General features: G+C 38.4%; 1 protein-coding gene across 3 annotated transcripts in view; it reads right to left on the reverse strand.

Moving 5' to 3' along the window:
- Positions 1 to 457: 457 nt before the first annotated feature.
- Positions 458 to 17,264, reverse strand: part of PITPNM3 (PITPNM family member 3) — a 36,036-nt gene continuing 19,229 nt past the window's right edge. For all 3 annotated transcript variants that reach the window (XM_014273917.3, XM_026798752.2, XM_074557169.1), the window contains 12 exons: positions 16,657 to 16,838; positions 15,169 to 15,338; positions 13,520 to 13,690; positions 12,283 to 12,477; positions 11,362 to 11,510; positions 9,609 to 9,725; positions 8,802 to 8,918; positions 7,512 to 7,660; positions 6,326 to 6,475; positions 5,314 to 5,497; positions 4,785 to 4,913; positions 458 to 4,399 (listed from right to left, as the gene is read on the reverse strand). In XM_014273917.3, the coding sequence (XP_014129392.1) occupies positions 4,091 to 4,399; positions 4,785 to 4,913; positions 5,314 to 5,497; positions 6,326 to 6,475; positions 7,512 to 7,660; positions 8,802 to 8,918; positions 9,609 to 9,725; positions 11,362 to 11,510; positions 12,283 to 12,477; positions 13,520 to 13,690; positions 15,169 to 15,338; positions 16,657 to 16,838 (2,022 nt within the window). In that variant the 3' untranslated portion in view covers positions 458 to 4,090. The remainder of the gene's footprint in view (positions 4,400 to 4,784; positions 4,914 to 5,313; positions 5,498 to 6,325; positions 6,476 to 7,511; positions 7,661 to 8,801; positions 8,919 to 9,608; positions 9,726 to 11,361; positions 11,511 to 12,282; positions 12,478 to 13,519; positions 13,691 to 15,168; positions 15,339 to 16,656; positions 16,839 to 17,264) is intronic.

Here is a 17,264-nt window from a genome sequence, read left to right on the forward strand (position 1 = left end):
TTGCAGAATACTGGGGCTTCTGAGAAAAATGTCTTTGTCCTGCATAAACCAGGGAGTGTAATTTTTTCCCCTCTAGTTTACTGATAATTCCACTTCTACATAACCAGCGAAAGTTTTAGCTGTTTGGAAGTGACTTCCCTAGGTACTAGAGGAAAAAGTGAAGTAATCTGTATAAATTAAGACTAGTTTAATGTAAACAAATAAAAATGACAGCTCTCATGAACCCCAATAAATAAGAATTACCAGTACTTTGTCATTTTTACACCTAATAGAATTTTATGCTGAATAGATACAAACCATGCCACAAAACTAAACAGGAATACTTTGGTCAAGCAAAAATCTATACCAAGAGCACTAATGTACGCAAACAAAAATGTTATTCAAAATAAGCGGATTTGGATTAACATCACTATTCAATTCTGCAATCAATACAATGATATCATGTTCCAAACCTACCTAGCTAGACAACAAAATTGAACAGACAGCCACTGTTGCTGTGTTTGAGTTGGTTTTGTTCTTTTTTTTTTTGTAATGTGTATTGGTTACAAATTTGCTGTGAAAGCAGAACCAAAACTAGTGTCTTCCAGCAGCTATACACACATACACACAGACAAAACGAAAACACCACAGTTGTGAAGGTGTGTTTTCACAATATCTGAAATAACTCTACCACTGCTATTAATCACAGCCATTTTTTACAGTAATTTAAAAAGGATCCGTATCAACAGGACAAAGAAGTAAATGCTTCCAACTGTGGCAGACTTGTACTGTACCCTTAGCACCCACTGGACTAAAAATTTTGTGTTTTACAATTTCATTTATGCTTCCTCCATGCAGCACACTAAAAAGAATGTGCTTTTCTGTTACACACTGGAGGCACTAAACAAAAGATGGTGCTGAAACAACTGATGAATGTAATGTATATTCTTTGGGCACACCCACCTGACTTCACTGTCCCTTTCCCTTCTGTATATGCTAAAACACTTTCATAGTCTATGTAGTTTACGTGCTGACTGCACAGAAACTGCAGCAATGAGGACTTGCAATCAAGAATAAGATGACTGTAGGATCAAACTTACCCTCAGCGAATAGCTTCCTAGGGGACTGATCTTCCATGAAAACACAAGTAGGACTGAAATCCAATTGCAAGCTGAATGCCTGTGAATGACTGGATGCAGTTCCATGTGGACAAAGTGTGTAACTAAGAAGCCTGTGTCACTATTTTGCCAAAGTGCACAGCTGGAGTGTGGGATAACAAGATAAACCATTCTAGCCATGAGCAATCAGCAGTGCTGGAATTATGGAAATGCCATATAAGCTCTCATACATTGTATGAAAAAGTTAGGGAGAGTATTTTCAGCTTGATTTTAATACCATGTGTAGAAACTTTGAAATTGTTACCACACTAAATCATATACACACATGCACGCGCACACACTTGTTTTACTGCTATTAGCTCCTAATATTCTTAAGGGAAGCCAGCACAGTGACTACTGTAAAGGTGACCCAGCTATTAATAGAAACACACAAAATCAGAGTCTTGATGTAAATGTAAAATGACATTATGTCTCCAAGAGTAAAAGACAGCCCTTTATAACCTAAGAGATTTTTCTAACCTTGTACTTAGACACTATTTCCTTCAATACAGTCACAGAATTACACACAGATCCCTCTTTTGAAAGGCAGTAGACCTTTCTACTACAGCAACTGAAAACAAAAAAATAGGTTTTCAAGTCTCTTGGGTGATAGAGGTAGATGGCTAAAACAACAGTAGCTTTGAACAGGAATAGCGATTACAGTCAGGAGACATGCTAAACAACGTGCAATGATTAAAAAGAACTTTTTGATCAGTCAATATTTTAGACCCCTCATCAAACTAAACATTTTCCTATTAAGTTCCTCTCACAAGCCTTGTAATTCCATGCCCATTTAAAACTAACAAGCAGGACTGTGCTAACAGTAAATTCACTAGAAGGAGATGGAGGCTGGTGCACCTGTGCAACCTCTTCATGGTGCAAAGCAGAGAAGAAATGGACTATGCGACTAGAATTAATACAGTGAGACAGTGTGCAGTGAGACAGAACATTGAATAATTTCTCCAACTTCATGGGTTCAAGAACTATGATACTACTGGGAAAGCATTTGTAAATGTAAAGTGTTTCAATGCAGTTTGCAAGCTATCTTTCATTTAGCTTCTGTAGCAACAGAGCACAAACCCTAGCCCCTTGTAACGTATTTACCTGTTCCCAAAGAGTGTTTGCTACCAAACATTTTACATCTTTCCTTAATCTTTAGCAGAGATTACCCCTTCCCTTAATGGAAGCAATAGGAAAAAAAACCAACAAAACAACCAACTACTGATGTGCGAGAGATATTTCAGGAAGTTTGAAATAGGTAACTGACAATCTTGCCAAGTAATGTCTGAAAATATAAATCAAACATCTCCACTTACAACCTATTTTGCTGCCTCTTAAGGCAAAAGCTACTCTCTTACAGCATTCCAAAAGTCCACTGAAACTTCATGGTTAACAGAAAGTACAGACTTACTTTACTTCTGCACTGTCTCTAAAGTTTTCCATTGCATTTATTGTTTTACATGTTAACTTTTAAAATCATTAACTGACTTGGTGAGAGACTCTGTCGGGTCTAGCAAAACCTGAAAGGGGGATGGAGAGGCATCACACCCTCTCTACCCCAATTCCCTGAAATAAAAAACAAACAACAAACCTGAAAAAGGAATGTTCTTTTGACTTCAAGCTTTCTCAGTGTCAATAGTATGTTTTTAACTCTAAAAAAACAGGGGGTTTATGTGCACTTGTAACTTCATTGCAGGTTTAAAACATGCGTCAGTTCAGTCATTAAAATTCTCTTGATGAATTTCCATGGAAGTATCTGCATGAAGAATCTGCAAACTGCTACTGTGTTAAAGTAACTATAACGCTCTAGAAATATTACTACTTACGGAAAACATCACACATTTTACTTCTAGTAAGTCCATTGAGAGATCAGAGAGAAATTTAAATCAGCAGAGAAATGTCTGTGTGGCACCTGTATTTTTACACGTTCACTCTTTGAAACTCAAATGCTATAATTCTGAATGCTACAGATTGTCTTAATGCAGAAGTTGCTGTGAAGCATGAGAAGGTAAACAATTTATCAATTTACTTAATTAGGTTTTTTCCCCTCCAGTGTAAATATTCTAGTTTGAATAATTAAAAAGCAATTGCTCTGAAGTTTGCAGATCCCTTAGTGAAACGGTTCCTTTTAGCTTGCCCTCTTAGGATCTGACTCTCAGACTGAGATCATCAGAGCCATCTTCTTTGGAGTAGTCCACACATTTTTGCACAGTCATCAAGTTCCACAAACAATGTGATCTTTGTACAGTTGCACACTACTTTGGTTACAACAACACTAACTGTGTTTAAACTGTGGCTGACATATTTATTTTTAACATGAAGTTTTTATGTTTGGTTCACAAGTGAAGTTCTCGCACTTATTTGTCCAGTGCCTCACACAAATGAGAGTGCCCATGTTGGAATCTGTTGACCAACACTGTAGGCTGAAAGGAAACCTTGGGTTTAAGGCACCCAGAAAGCATCTTGTAGAAGTCCTAACCACCTGTTATTGTAGCTTCCGCTGCTGCTTCCCTTTTATCACTTTTATTGAAAAGTGAAGTGGAAACAGACATGACTACTTAATGTTTAAAGTGTAAACCTCCTCTGTAACCTACAGGACCTACCCTTGATGCTAGTTTGGGTGCAGCTAATTAGCTGATACCACAATCCTTCTGAGTAAAATCAGTATCTTTTCCTCTTACTGCACATATTATATTTGTTCCCAAAAATAACCTGTTGCTATGATGATAAACTTGTGATAGTTTTAGATTGTTTTAAACTTCCCCAATACACATGATAAGAGGAAGAGACTGGAAGTGCCCCAGTTGGTGTAAGAAGGCAGATTTCAGAACAGGGAAGACTCCAAGGTACAAATTCCTGTCCACTTCTCTTAATTTGGAGCTGCCTAAATACTACCTTTCAGGCATGCCCACAAGTTTTATGGGGTGCATCCAAAATCTACAGTCCCAGTCCTCCTAGGGAATAGATTCAAATTTGTGAACTCCACCTCGAACCCAAGCAATGGAAGGAAAATGCCTCTCATGATCTTTGTCTGATTCAGGCTGGCTCTGAGCACGCTCTGGCTTGGGGTTTAAGGAAGGTGGGTCAGGTTGCTGCACGGACATAGTCCTGCGGAGGTGGTTTCTCTTGCGCAAAAACTCAGGCTGCGAGTGGAGGCCAAAGCTGCCTTTTCTCAAGATCATCCGAGAGTTGTTCTTTTTGGGTCGTGAATGGAGACTGAACTCCAGCGAGGCCAAGTGGGCTGCATAACCTTCACTGAGGAACTGAAATAGGAAGAAAAGACGGGAATGACAAATTACTGCTGCCTTGACCAATGAGTGCTATGAGGTACCAAGTTTTGATCACTGGCATCCCAGTCAGACACCTATAAAATACTAATACTTCTCTCCCCTCAATTTTTTTTTAAAGTGACCGATTTCATTTTGTCATTCAGAAATATGCAATGCATGCACTTGTAGATACAACCTGCAACCACTTGATTCTCTTTACTATTCACCCTTCCAGAAAATGCCTCATTTATAACCCAAACTGCCTGTCTTTGAAATACTGTTGCTGCTTTGTGTATTTGTAAGTTTGCACATGCATTCACTTGCATGCATTGCCTCGCGTTCCCTAGGACTTCCTGACTGAATGGCAAGAGTTACTTACTTGGCACTGTGCCTGGTATTTCTTTGTGGATCTTCCAACTATGTAGATCTGGGATGGCGACAGAGCCAAGACACTGTACACAGAAATATCCTTCATGGAACCGTATGCGGCACAGATTTTGATGTGGCACTGAAACAAACATTACTTCCAAAGTGAACACACTTATTGAACACCATGCAGCTACAAAGCTGGTGCCTGATTTTACAGTAAAGCAGCATATGAGTTTCCTGTTAACAATTTCAATTTGCAAACCACAGAAAGCTAAATCAATCTGCCTGCATGTGAGCAAGAACTACAGCTATGTGCACAGGAAAGGACAAACAGTTCATTTGCTGATTTGTCATGATTGGAGGTCCCTTTGGATGTTTTATAAGCTTTCCTTACTCTTTTAAAAGTGAGAAAAGAAGTGAGGAGTGGCAAAAAGACTTTGTGACGTTCAGTAAGACTTACTGTTCAGAAAGAAGGGAGATCTCTACTGAATTGCATTCCCTGAAAAGAGGTTTTAAGGCTACAAATAGGTTTCTAGTACCTCTTGCATGAGATTCCGGAGAAAAATGGTCTTTTGTCGCAGTGGGTCATGAACGAGTCCATCTGAGAAGAAGATCATCCCTTGTGGGAAATTGTGTTGGGACAACCAGGAAACTACACGCTGTTTCTGCATATCTGGACGGCCGGTGATATATATAATCAGATATCCCAGGTCCTGCCAATGCCTGTCAGAAGAAGCAGTTAAATTATATAAGTGCAGAAAGAGCAACAGTGCTCACAGGTCAGGTCAGCATCTTTTCTCAGACCAGTTAGAAGTCATATGAAATCCTTCAACAAGTGGACAGCAGCATGCCTAAGTCTCTGCTCCAATCCAGAAACTAAGTAATAATGTCTACACCCTGGGGGAGATGGAGGAAAGCAAGAGACATTCTTATACACAATATTATCTAAAATGTTAAGAGCCATTCAAAAATATACTTAGAATAAACCGTGCAACACATCAGGTACTGCTACTTTTGAAATCTTTAATGAGATTTCCTGCCATTTCAGCTGTAAGGAATGGAAACCCTTGAAAACTGACATTTTACATTCTGATGCAAGTTCCAAAATGAGAATTGCCTTTTCCCATCCAGTGCAACATTAACAGACCTGCAAGAATGAATTAAAAGGCCTTTTCATTTTTCCTCCAAAAAACATTCTTGCATTCATGGCACCTGATATTTTTTAAGTACAAATATGTCCTTATTTGAAATTAGTGAAACACAAAATACACATGGAATCATTATTAACTCACTGCACACACTTCAAGATCATATTTCCAAGAGGCAAATTTTTGTCTTTAGGCAATTTAAACTACAAATTTCAATGTAATCCACAGCATTCTAATATTTCTCTGAAATTCAGGCAGATATGCTTGCAAGAAAATATAGAAATGTATCTGCAGAGAATCTTGGCCCTTAGAAAATTGCTGTCTGTTTAGTATAACAACCCTTTTCCTTTCTACTGTGTTCAAGCAGAAAGTCGGAGATTTGAAGCGTTCAAACCTCATTTACCTGACAACATCAACGGCCCCCGCTCGGACTTTGGGGTCACTTCCCATAATTGAAACGCTTGCTGCAAAGGAGCCATCAATGCTGAACACAACACATTCCATTCCTCGGGGCAGTACAGTCAGGTAACTTGCTGCACTGCTCTGGTCCCCTCTGCAGAGTCAAAGCAATAAATTAATTTAAAAAGCAAAATGTCAGAATGTATTTTCTGCATGTTCTAGTTAAGATTTGAAATTAGATCTTTCTAGACCTACAGCTTTAAAAATCACTGTCAAAAATGGCTTCTGATTTCAGTCTTATGTGGGACAATCAAAACTCACACTTTTAGGAAATAGTTTTTCAAAGAGAAATTTGGAAGCTCATCTTAATAAGAAATCACATGCGTACAAGTAACCAAAAGAATTAGAAAAAAAACCCCGCAAAACACCTTGAAGTACTCTAATTACTACTCAGACTTTCTCCATAAGCTTAACAATTCGTAATATGGACATTAGCCACCCTCTATTCTTGCAAATATCTCCCCTTGCAATGGGAATGCCAGTTGAGAAAAGTAAAAAACAAAAAACAAAAGCAGCAAGCAAACAAACAAACAAAAACAAACAAACAACCAAAAAAAAAAAGCAGGCATACATGACTCTTGTCATGGAAACACATGTGAAAACCATTTCCTTATGATGTATTTTCCCCAAGAGAACTGGATGTTAAAAAATGGGTAAATGACAAGGAAATCCAAAGCTCTTCTCATCCCACCACCTCATGTTCCCTAAAACCTGTAATCTAAAGACCACGTTCATATGTGGTGATGAAGATTCCTACAAATATGTGCTCACAGCGTAATGAAAAGAGGACATTAATTTTTTTTCCTCTTTGAAACTTACTCCTGCACTCTAAATCTTCATTTTTGAATATAATTTTATTTGTGTTTCAGTAACTATTTTCTTGAATTGATTGCCTTTTATATTTAACTGAGGTAAAACATTTTCTCCTTTTCAAGTTGCACTACATGGGATTGTAAGTTGACTTTGGACTTCGTAACTGGTGGATAACAACACATTCTATTTCAGCTAAATTCTCCTCATTGATTTAATCTCCCAACCAGGAGATTCAAATGATGTTTTTACTCAGTTTTGAAGTTCCTTCCTGATCACTACAACACATCACAGCTTTAGCTCCAGCTTGGAGTTATTACCTGACCACCATTTTGATGGGATACACACCAACTCTCAGTCTCTTCTGTTCAGGAATATTGTAGGATATTCGTCCACTGCTGTTGGATATCTCTGTGTCAAAATACACCCACCTACCCGAAGATGGCTCAGTCATTATGAAGATATCCACCTGCAAAACCAATGAAACAGTAATCTAGTGTGACAGCCAACAAAACACCCCCAATGTGCAAGGCCTGCCAAGCCTCGATAATATTAGTATCTCCAGCCATGTCTGGTAGTAAAAACTTTCAAGGAAGTTTGAAGGAACTTCAGTTAAGAACTTCAAAGAGAGTCCTCTCAATAAGCAAATGCTTTCTAACATACAAGAGTTTATTGTCTTCATAATTTAAAGCCCTGATCTTAGCACTGCACATGCCAAACATAGAGGTCAGAAATTTGGGAAGAGCCATAAACTAGGAAAAAATAAATTTTGTCTTGCATAGCTATATTACCTTTTCGCACACTAAAACTACAAGAAAACCTCCTGCATCTGGTTCTTGAGACAAAATCTTTCTCATATTATAATCTTGCCTACAACCAAAACAGTTCAAATTATCAAAAGATTTAATCATAATCAATATGGTTATCTTCAACCAAAATATTTAATCAAAATTAACATAAACTATATTAAATACTTTGCTAGACCTGAAACAAGCCAAGTGAAGCCTACACGCTTCAGTTTTGCCCTCAGCTCAGCAGCATTGCTCTCTTAGTTTGCTCAGAAACTCCTACAATCTCAGTGAATATGAAAAAATGTGTTCACTTGATGCTTGGCTTTATTAGCTGTAAGCCTGGCTTCTGCAGGCAGCTTTAGGAATGACTGTTTCAATTGTGTCACATCACTATAATTCCTGAAACTAATCTTTACTTACCCATGTGTAAGATACAGCAGCCACCTAGCTTCTAGAATGCCTATTCTTTTATCTAGTTGTTTTACCTGGATAGGATGATATGTGGTTTTCTTTTACTGCTTTGTCAACTACTATAAAATTCTTTTTCCTTCTTCCTCGGAAAGTTAATTGTCTCCAGTAGATGGTACAGCTGGCACTGCACAGCACACTCACCACCAACCAAAGGAGATACCCATAATCAGAGAGCTCAGAAACAGGTCAGCCATCAGGAAAGCCCACTTTATAGCATATTTCTGCCTAAGTAGTAGGTGGCTAGTGACATTTCCCCTCACTGTAAGGCTCTCTCTGACACCGTACATGTGTGCTACATTCAACAACTGTTTCAAGTAAAACGAAGAAAATGGATTACTCAGACTTTACCTTTTCACCTGTTAAAGCCACCATGTCCAGAGGTCCATACATAAAGCGCCCAACCAGTACCTGAGGACCATCTTCTGCTGCAATGACATCATTAGCTCGGTGATTAGCAGTCACATTCTGAGATAAGAACAGAAGATGAGAAGGGTATAGTTCATTTTTGTCACAAGGCTGCTGTCTCTATTTTGTTATGAACAGTGACACAGAAACACAGTCCTGGGCAGTATGTCTGAGGTACATGAAGTGCACTGCATTCCCATTTCAGCTGGAGCCTGATTTCCACTTATGGTGGGTTCCTGAATAGACTTTCTAGAGAGAGTACTCAAAATGACCAAACAAGAGAGAACATTGAGGGAAAGCCAATTCTTTTTCACTTCAAGTGGGGCCACAGAGCCACATCACTATGCGCAGGGCACATGCATTTTAATTGACATTATTAATTGACTTAGCATCTGAAGAAAGTAGGAAATATTTTTGCTTGGCTTATGGATTTGTCTAGCATAAAAAAAAGCTCTTTGCATAATGGAAACTTAGGGCCTGTCTGTTATTCAAAGAAAGAAATATAAAAATTAAAGAATAAATATTAAAGAAAGAAAGAAATACTTTCTCCCAACATGAAGTGATAAACCAAGATGAAATTGCTTATATTCCCTAACCATTGATCTGCCTGCCTCTGGATTAAGTTATCAGTTTTCAGCTCTTTAGTGATATTCAGTTATGTAAGCTCTTACTTGGGGAGATCAAACTCCATTTAAATTTCTGTCAAACCCATGTTCCATAGCTGCCATATATATTCAGTGTTAAACTTACTCTCAATTTGACATGTGTCCTTTTGCGTAGCCATTTTTCTCGTGGATTGGATGGACTTAGTGTTTCTGGATCCAGGTTGTCATTTTCCTTGAAATTTACATTTTCATACCTCATGACCTGAAATTATATTAATATTTTAATAAACAGCTTGTGGCCTGAGGAGTCCTGGTACTTGGCAAAGAAAGAGAAATTACACTGCTGCCCCAGTTGAGTGACACTGCAGAGCCAAAAGCACAATGCAAGTAGAGTGGTAAAGCCATATATTCACAAAACCTGCACAGACAAAGAAACTGCTTTCACTCTGTTGGCCAACACTTAATTTCAAATACTTATTGAACAGCTTTTCATTCACAGCAGAGCTTATACATTCCTCCAGAGAAACAGTGAAAACATTAGGATGGTATCAGGGGACAAGTCACATTGTCTACGGTCTGCAAAGTCAGTAAAGCAGCATAAAACCACACAAGCAATTTTTAATATCCTTTATGTGGCAGACATCAGACTCCTGACATCATCTATATGATTTTCTACACATCTACTCAGAGAAAATGTTTCTTACCCCTTTTGGGTATTACTACTTCAGTAGCTGATAGGTAGGGACCCACAAGGACCCACTGAAATCCAACTGAACTTGCAGAACCTTATTATGTCATACACATTCTTGCAACCTAAACATAACCTAAAAATCATACATTTACCAAGAAACTTTCATGTCCAACTCAGATTTCAGGACACAACCTACAGAATTCAGAATCTGGGTGTGCGTTATGCCACATTCCAACTGAAACCAGAAGCCCTGTCTCACTGAAATCTGTGGGTTGTACCTGCAATCACAAATAGCTATTTTGAATGAGAAATAAATTAGCAAATTTTTCAAGTTGAACAGCTGGTTTTCTGTGCTGAAGTTTTACAATCTCAGTACCCTTGCTAAGAGAGTGATCTAGAATTCTTTTAAAAGATGTCTTATATGAAGTCCCTTGAGTAAAATCATGCTGCAATCACAGTCAGCAAAGCAGCTGGTTTGCAACAAATTACAGCAGTGTTGAGAAGTAAGCATGGTTTTTAACAAATTGGCATAAATTCTATTCACTAAAGGTAATGTGCAGGCAATATATGCAGCCACAGGGCATTCAGGAGCCAGTAGTCTTATTCTTAACCCCCAACAAGGGTAGAAGGCCCAGACTGTACTGGAACTAACTAGTCCTTTATGTAGAGCTGTAAGCTCACATACAGCTTTAGAGATATGTTCTAAATATCTAAGCTTGAAAAGCTTAATAAATTCTAAAAGATGTAATGTGCTTACAAGGCTAGGAAAGTGTCCTGTAAAGGAGAGACTCGACTTTCTTATGGAAGCAGTACCTTCAAACTGGTTTACTATCAGATGTATGCTAGTAATTTGATACTTAATAGGGAGATATATAATTATGTAAGGCTGGAGATAGCCTATTCCTTCAAAACCAGGACAAAATTAATATATAATACACGGTTAGACTGATCTGGGGCACAGGAGGGGTGAGATATGCATAAAGGCGCAATATTACTGGTCACAAAGCCAGCAGTGCTAATGGTGGACTCACTGTCCCCTTTACCTCTATAATAAATACAGATCTGTCACTCCTAAATGCACTTGTATGTGATGCATCCACACGTAGCCACCTAACTGACCGAAAGATTTAAAGACTGACCCTTGGAAAATGCAATTAACAAGCACAAAGTTATCTGTTGCAGAGAGAAAAAAGAAAAGACCAGTTACCTGTCTTAAGATAAAGGCCACAACATCTGTTGATTCCCAGTAGCTGGCATGAAAGAGATGTGGCAGGGCCACCGTTGGAAAGGCTGTCAGCACATCTGGACAATACAAGGCATAATCTATTCGTTTTGTTCCCCACCATTTTGCAGTAACTACAAAAAATGAAACAAAATAGCATAACATTTTTATATCAATACATTTCTTGCTGTCTTCATTTTAAGCTACATAATGGAATTAGGTCTTCTGCTTTCTTACTCTTGACATTTTAAGTCTGTTAAAGCTATCTATCATTCACAAAAGTACAGTTTTTACTGACTGCATCATTACTTAACTGCCTGACATCTAAAGAGTTCTTCTGGGTCCAAGTTTTGGGATGCAGAAATCACTTCAGCATGATCCCCACTGCTTTTTAGTCCATGGAAAATGTACAGTGAAAGATTATTACTTTTATAATCATATTATAGGGTAAGAATTGCAAATGCCTCCCAAACAGTGAAACAAATATTGAGAGAGAGAGATACACACATACATACATACATATATACACACACATATGACTGTAGTCCATAGCAAGACAATATACTCATTTACAGCACTTTTAATTATGAGTAACAAATCTTATCTACCTATGCTGCTTCATGCCTGGAACATGATCATAAACTCCTGTTACTATGAAACTCCTGTGGCTATTTATGAGTAACACCATAATATAAAACTGACTTCTATTACTTTATCTATCTAATTACAAACAGAAAAGAAAGATAACGTTGTGTTATGTAAAATTGCAGAAATTTTGGCTATTCTCATTCTCCCCAAATTCCAAGCAGGTATATTTTCTTTTCATAATCAACTTTTTCACAGAAACAATGCAAAGGGAAAGGCTATTGCCATATCCAATAGCACAGGGCACAAAGCTTCACTCACTGTTGGTGAGGCATGCTGATAGCAAGCTTTCAGTTGACCCGGAGTTTTCACTGTTCATGCTGGCCAAGCTCAACTTTCTTGCTTTCCCTTGTGGTTGATCAGATGTATTTGGAGATCCAGGACTCTCCTGAGAGAAAGGTATGTTCAAAGAGCTATTCTCAAGGAACAGACCACTGTGATTGTGGAGAGCATCACCTGCAGGTTACAAAAGTGAAAATAACAAAAAAAGGATGCACACCATGGTTTTGAAACTAGTGCATCTGTGTATATCTTATTTCCTTATTTATTCATCTATTTTAAAATGCAGGGCTAATGAATGTTTTCCTGAATAATATCTCATTTAATGTTCATGGATGAAACTTCCTCCTTCAGAGTGTGAATAGCATGACCCAGCATGACTGCATAGAGAAAGCACACACCCTACTGCCATGAACTTGCAATGGCAGCTGGATGCTTTTGGCCAGGATCTTCCAAAGTGGGTAGTGATGCTGGGATGCTATTTTAGTTCACACTCAACCCTACTCATTTTAAAGTAATTTTCTGAGAAGAACTACATAGTCCTGGGAATGCGTGATACTTCTCTGGTCCTCTTTCTGGCATGAGCAAAATGTCCTTTTTTGCATACCGTGACAAGTCAAAGATACTTCATGCCTATATGATTTTACCTTATTTTCTATTAAGTCAAAAAAGCACAATTCCTTCTATTAGCACCTTGCTCATCCACCCCTTTCTCTTTCTTCCCCAGAAATCAATCTATTTCTCTTTGGTTTTCTTTTCATAACATAACTATTGCTTAGTAATCCACCCTGGAGAAGTGCAATCAAGACTGCTCAGTGGTCTGATTGGTCCTAGTAGATATCTACAACAAACCAACCATAAGTGACCAAAAGAAACAACATATGAGGATCTAGGCAAAGGCCAACTAATTGTAAAAATAAATTGTTTAAAATGATAGTCAAGGATATGGAATTTTCCAAGTGACACTTCAACTAGAACAGTGGTATCACCTTCAAACTCCTCTTTAACACAACTAGTATCACAAACCTCATGCATAAGAAAAATTTTTCTTAGCAATCCTCTTTGGTTCCACAGTTGCTAAGTATGTCTGTGCTACTCAGTCCCAGAGTTTGTTTTCATCATGCTGGCACATTGCTATTTCAAATTCTCTTGAGCTGTATAAGGAGAGAACACTTAAGAGAACAACAGGCAATGAGAGCTATGAAAACAGGCACTATACCTAACTGGTGAGATCTTCCATCCCCTAGTGGATATCTCTGGTACCGTGGGACACTGAATGGAGGAAGAAGATGGAATCTTTTCTCCAACAATGGTTCAAGTCTGCAGGCAGAGGGGTCAGCAGAGTGAAAGAAGCTGTAAACTTGGCTGCAGGCTGGTCGGACCTGGCATACTTGGATGAGAAAGAGACAAAGAGGCCAGTATTGCTGCTTTACAAATTTCAGAGAGTCTGTGCAGAAACACAGTTAATAGGTCTTCTGCAAACTCCAGATTAGCACACAACTGGCCAAATTGAATTGTTTCTTATTTCATATGTAAGGAACAGTTCACTGCACAGGAGTTTAAAGAGACATCACAGTCTGAAATGCAGGCACATATGAAATGTGAAGAGCAGCAGAAGAGAAACAGAATGAAGTGAGAAATGAAAAATAATTTTAAAATCTTGTAAATACATTATTAAGCATTATAGCTGTGATGCTCAGCACTTCAAATATATACCAGCAAAACAGTCTGACGGGCTTTTGTCATCCCGAAGACTTAAACCTAGGGGACAGCAGAACACTCCCTTATATTATAAAAACTAATTCTAATAAAACAAATAAATACATCTGAATTTTACTTGTTACATTTTCAGGTAGCTTTTTACCATTCATTTCAGTAAAGAGGGCACCTTACTCTTCTCAACCAATTTCCAACTGTCTGCATGATAGATTTAAATTTGTCTGTTCTCCTCTCAACTGTGTCACAATTATCGCTTTAAAATGGGATTCTTTTATCATATGCACCTCTAAAGACTAATTATGCTTCAAGTAGACACTGCTCACCTCAGAATGTGTTTGAAATGCCCATCAGTTGAGCTGCTTTCAAAGCACACTCCTTTGCCGGATATTCGAGGAAGGATAGAAGTGAGAGCTAATTTGAAGAAAATAGTTTAAAATACTAGTAATTAACATGAAATTTTCCTTTCAAAGTGCCCGGAGGGTAACTGAGCGGAGACTGTGGAAAGGACTGGCCAGGAAAAAAAACCCTTGGAGCTCTGAGTTGTCATCTCTTCTCATTATTGCAACAGATTTCCTCCCTCGCCTCTTAAAAAATGAATGCATCATTTCCTACAAAGATGCTGCGCTATCCAAATCTCATACCATGCAAAGAGATAAAGCATGTGCTGAATAATGAAAAGTAAAGTAATCTTTTAACTGAAAAACTTTAAAAATCCAGATGATTTTTTAAATTCTCTCTCTGTCTGATCAGTAGGCTCTGTTACTAGAGAGGAAGAATGGCTCACAAGCAACACACCCGAGGGCCAAACCCACCCGCGAAGCCAGACATGAACAAGAGGTAATGCTGAACCAAGAAGAGATGTTATTTTTGGTATTGTTTTCAAGGACTCATCCTTGGTGAAGTGTGAGCTTCATGATGTATGACACTGGGTATATAATTAACAGTAGAACTTAAGATACACTTTTTTAAGTACTAGAGCAATCCTCATCACCTCAGTACCTACCTACATTAACATTACCATCTCTTAAAGAAAGAAACTTACCTCACTCCCTGACTTTAACCAGGCTCCTTTGTTTTCCTTCTTTTTGTGTGAGTCTCTTTGTTTACAAAGGTCTTCATGCATCTTGTATTTCAACCCCAAGAACTTACCATCCAGACCAGGCAGAACTGTGCTCCTCATGGCCAGCACCAAACCAAGCGGTGATCCAAAAAGGAAGAAATCAGACACCTCAAATTCAAATCGGCCCAGATTTACTTCTGAGAAACTAGAATCCACAGGAGGAAGTTCTGCACCATCTTTCAACACGCTTGAGTGGATGCTGAACAAATAAAATATTGAATCAAAAATAATAAAGAGGGCATTCAGAAAAATATAACAGTACCAAAACAGGATACTTGGAAAGTTCCAGCAATGGCATTTAGATCCAAACCTTAAAATTGTAAAATGATATTGCAGTACAGCAGCCATGATTTTTCAGTGTGGCTATTCAGCAAATTTACTGCCTTCAACACGCAAGAGTTTCCTGCAATTATACTACACAATACTTGGTAAAGTTTTGCAAGGACCATGAATATTTAAGTTTACTGTTTTAAATAAAACACTGTATTTCTCCTATAAAACATCCTAAAAGTGACTGACCAAACAAATCTTCATGTTTTCAGTTGCAGACAAGAGAAAAACAACCATTCTGTCTCAGAGGAAAAACAATCTACAACACATTGATGTCAAGAAAATGCAATGGTTTCAAAATAAATGCAGAATAGTCAAAGAAAACAAAGCAAAGGGCATTCCATTACAGCAAGACTACAGAATTACCTTAACCTGCTACTAAGAAAAATGCCAGACTTGAAGAAAGGCACAGTAGTAAGTCTGCACTATACTCAACTCGAGCAGAACTGAAACTTCAACACACAGTAATTCTTGCTCCTCTGCATCACTCACAATGAAATAAAGGAAATAGGAAGATAGATAGGAGAAACAAAAGCCTGAATAGCTCAGGTAATTAAAAAACCAAATAGCTTAGAACCAGCAGGAACAATGAGACAAAGGGAATGGTTGTGTTCCCATCCCATGTATTTCAAAGGTTTTTTAGGATAAAGGAAAACTAAGTTAACTTCTCCCTCCAGTTCCCTCCTCATTTAAGCCAAATGTTTATGCAGGGCTTTTTTTCTGTGTTTGCTTTAAAGCTGATCTGAATAGCTTATAGATCAATGGGAGCACCTAAAGCAATTACCTCACTAGAGAATAATAAAAGTCCTGAAAGTGAAGTCAGAGGGATTGTTAAAAAGAAATAGGTAGGTAACAGAAATTTACAATTATCAAGTATTCACCCATCTTGTTTTGAGTGGGCTGTACTTAAGAAATAGAACTTTGTGCATTCATTTTTGCATGTTCAAAACCCTCACAACTGAATAAAGATCAAATAAAAAACTCTCCAGATGTGAGTAGTTTCATACTAGACCCACTAAATCCATAGTTTTCTTTGAGGGAGAGACAAGAACTTTAAGCAAACCTCCAGAAACCTACCACAAACAATAATAATGCCTCTATGTAATAATGCCTCTATGCTCTGCTGCTAACAGGTTCCTTTCAATGGCAAGCCCATTTCTTTGACTCAGTCATCGGGCAGTGGTTACCTGGACAGGAAGGCATGATGCTGGGTTATGGTATCACACTCATAAGTGGATGAGTCACTCTGTTTCCGAGGCAGCGGTGGCCTTTGCTTCTCATCCTCCAGGATTCCCGAGATGTCAATATTGCTTTTGCTCAGGTGTTTGCTGTCACCCAGACTGGAGTCCTCTGCTGAGAGTGGATTATCCTTCAGAAAATTAACAGAGCAAAGGGAAGATTTAGGCAGATAACAAAATACAAAAGAGCTTATATGAAATGCCTGCATTTATACATATGATCTCACTTAATCCAACTGGGGAACGAGAGGCTGGAGAGCAGCCACACAGAAAGGCACCATGGAGGCTGTGGTCAATAGCAAGTTGACTACAACTCAACAGTGTGCCCTGGTATCCAGGAGGACCAATTGCATCTTGAGGTGCACCAGGCACAGCATTGCTAGCCAGTCCAGGGAAGGTGACTGTCCTACTATGCTCTGGTGTGGCCTCACTTTGAGTCCTGTGTGCAGTTTTGGGCACCACAGTAACAAGAAAGATAAAAAAGTTATTAGAAGGTGCCTGAAAGAGGGCTATAAAGATAGTGAAGGGTCTGGAGGGGAAGCCATATAAGGAACAGT

The sequence above is a fragment of the Zonotrichia albicollis genome, chromosome 22, assembly GCF_047830755.1.
Source record: "Zonotrichia albicollis isolate bZonAlb1 chromosome 22, bZonAlb1.hap1, whole genome shotgun sequence".
Taxonomy (NCBI): Eukaryota; Metazoa; Chordata; class Aves; order Passeriformes; family Passerellidae; genus Zonotrichia; species Zonotrichia albicollis.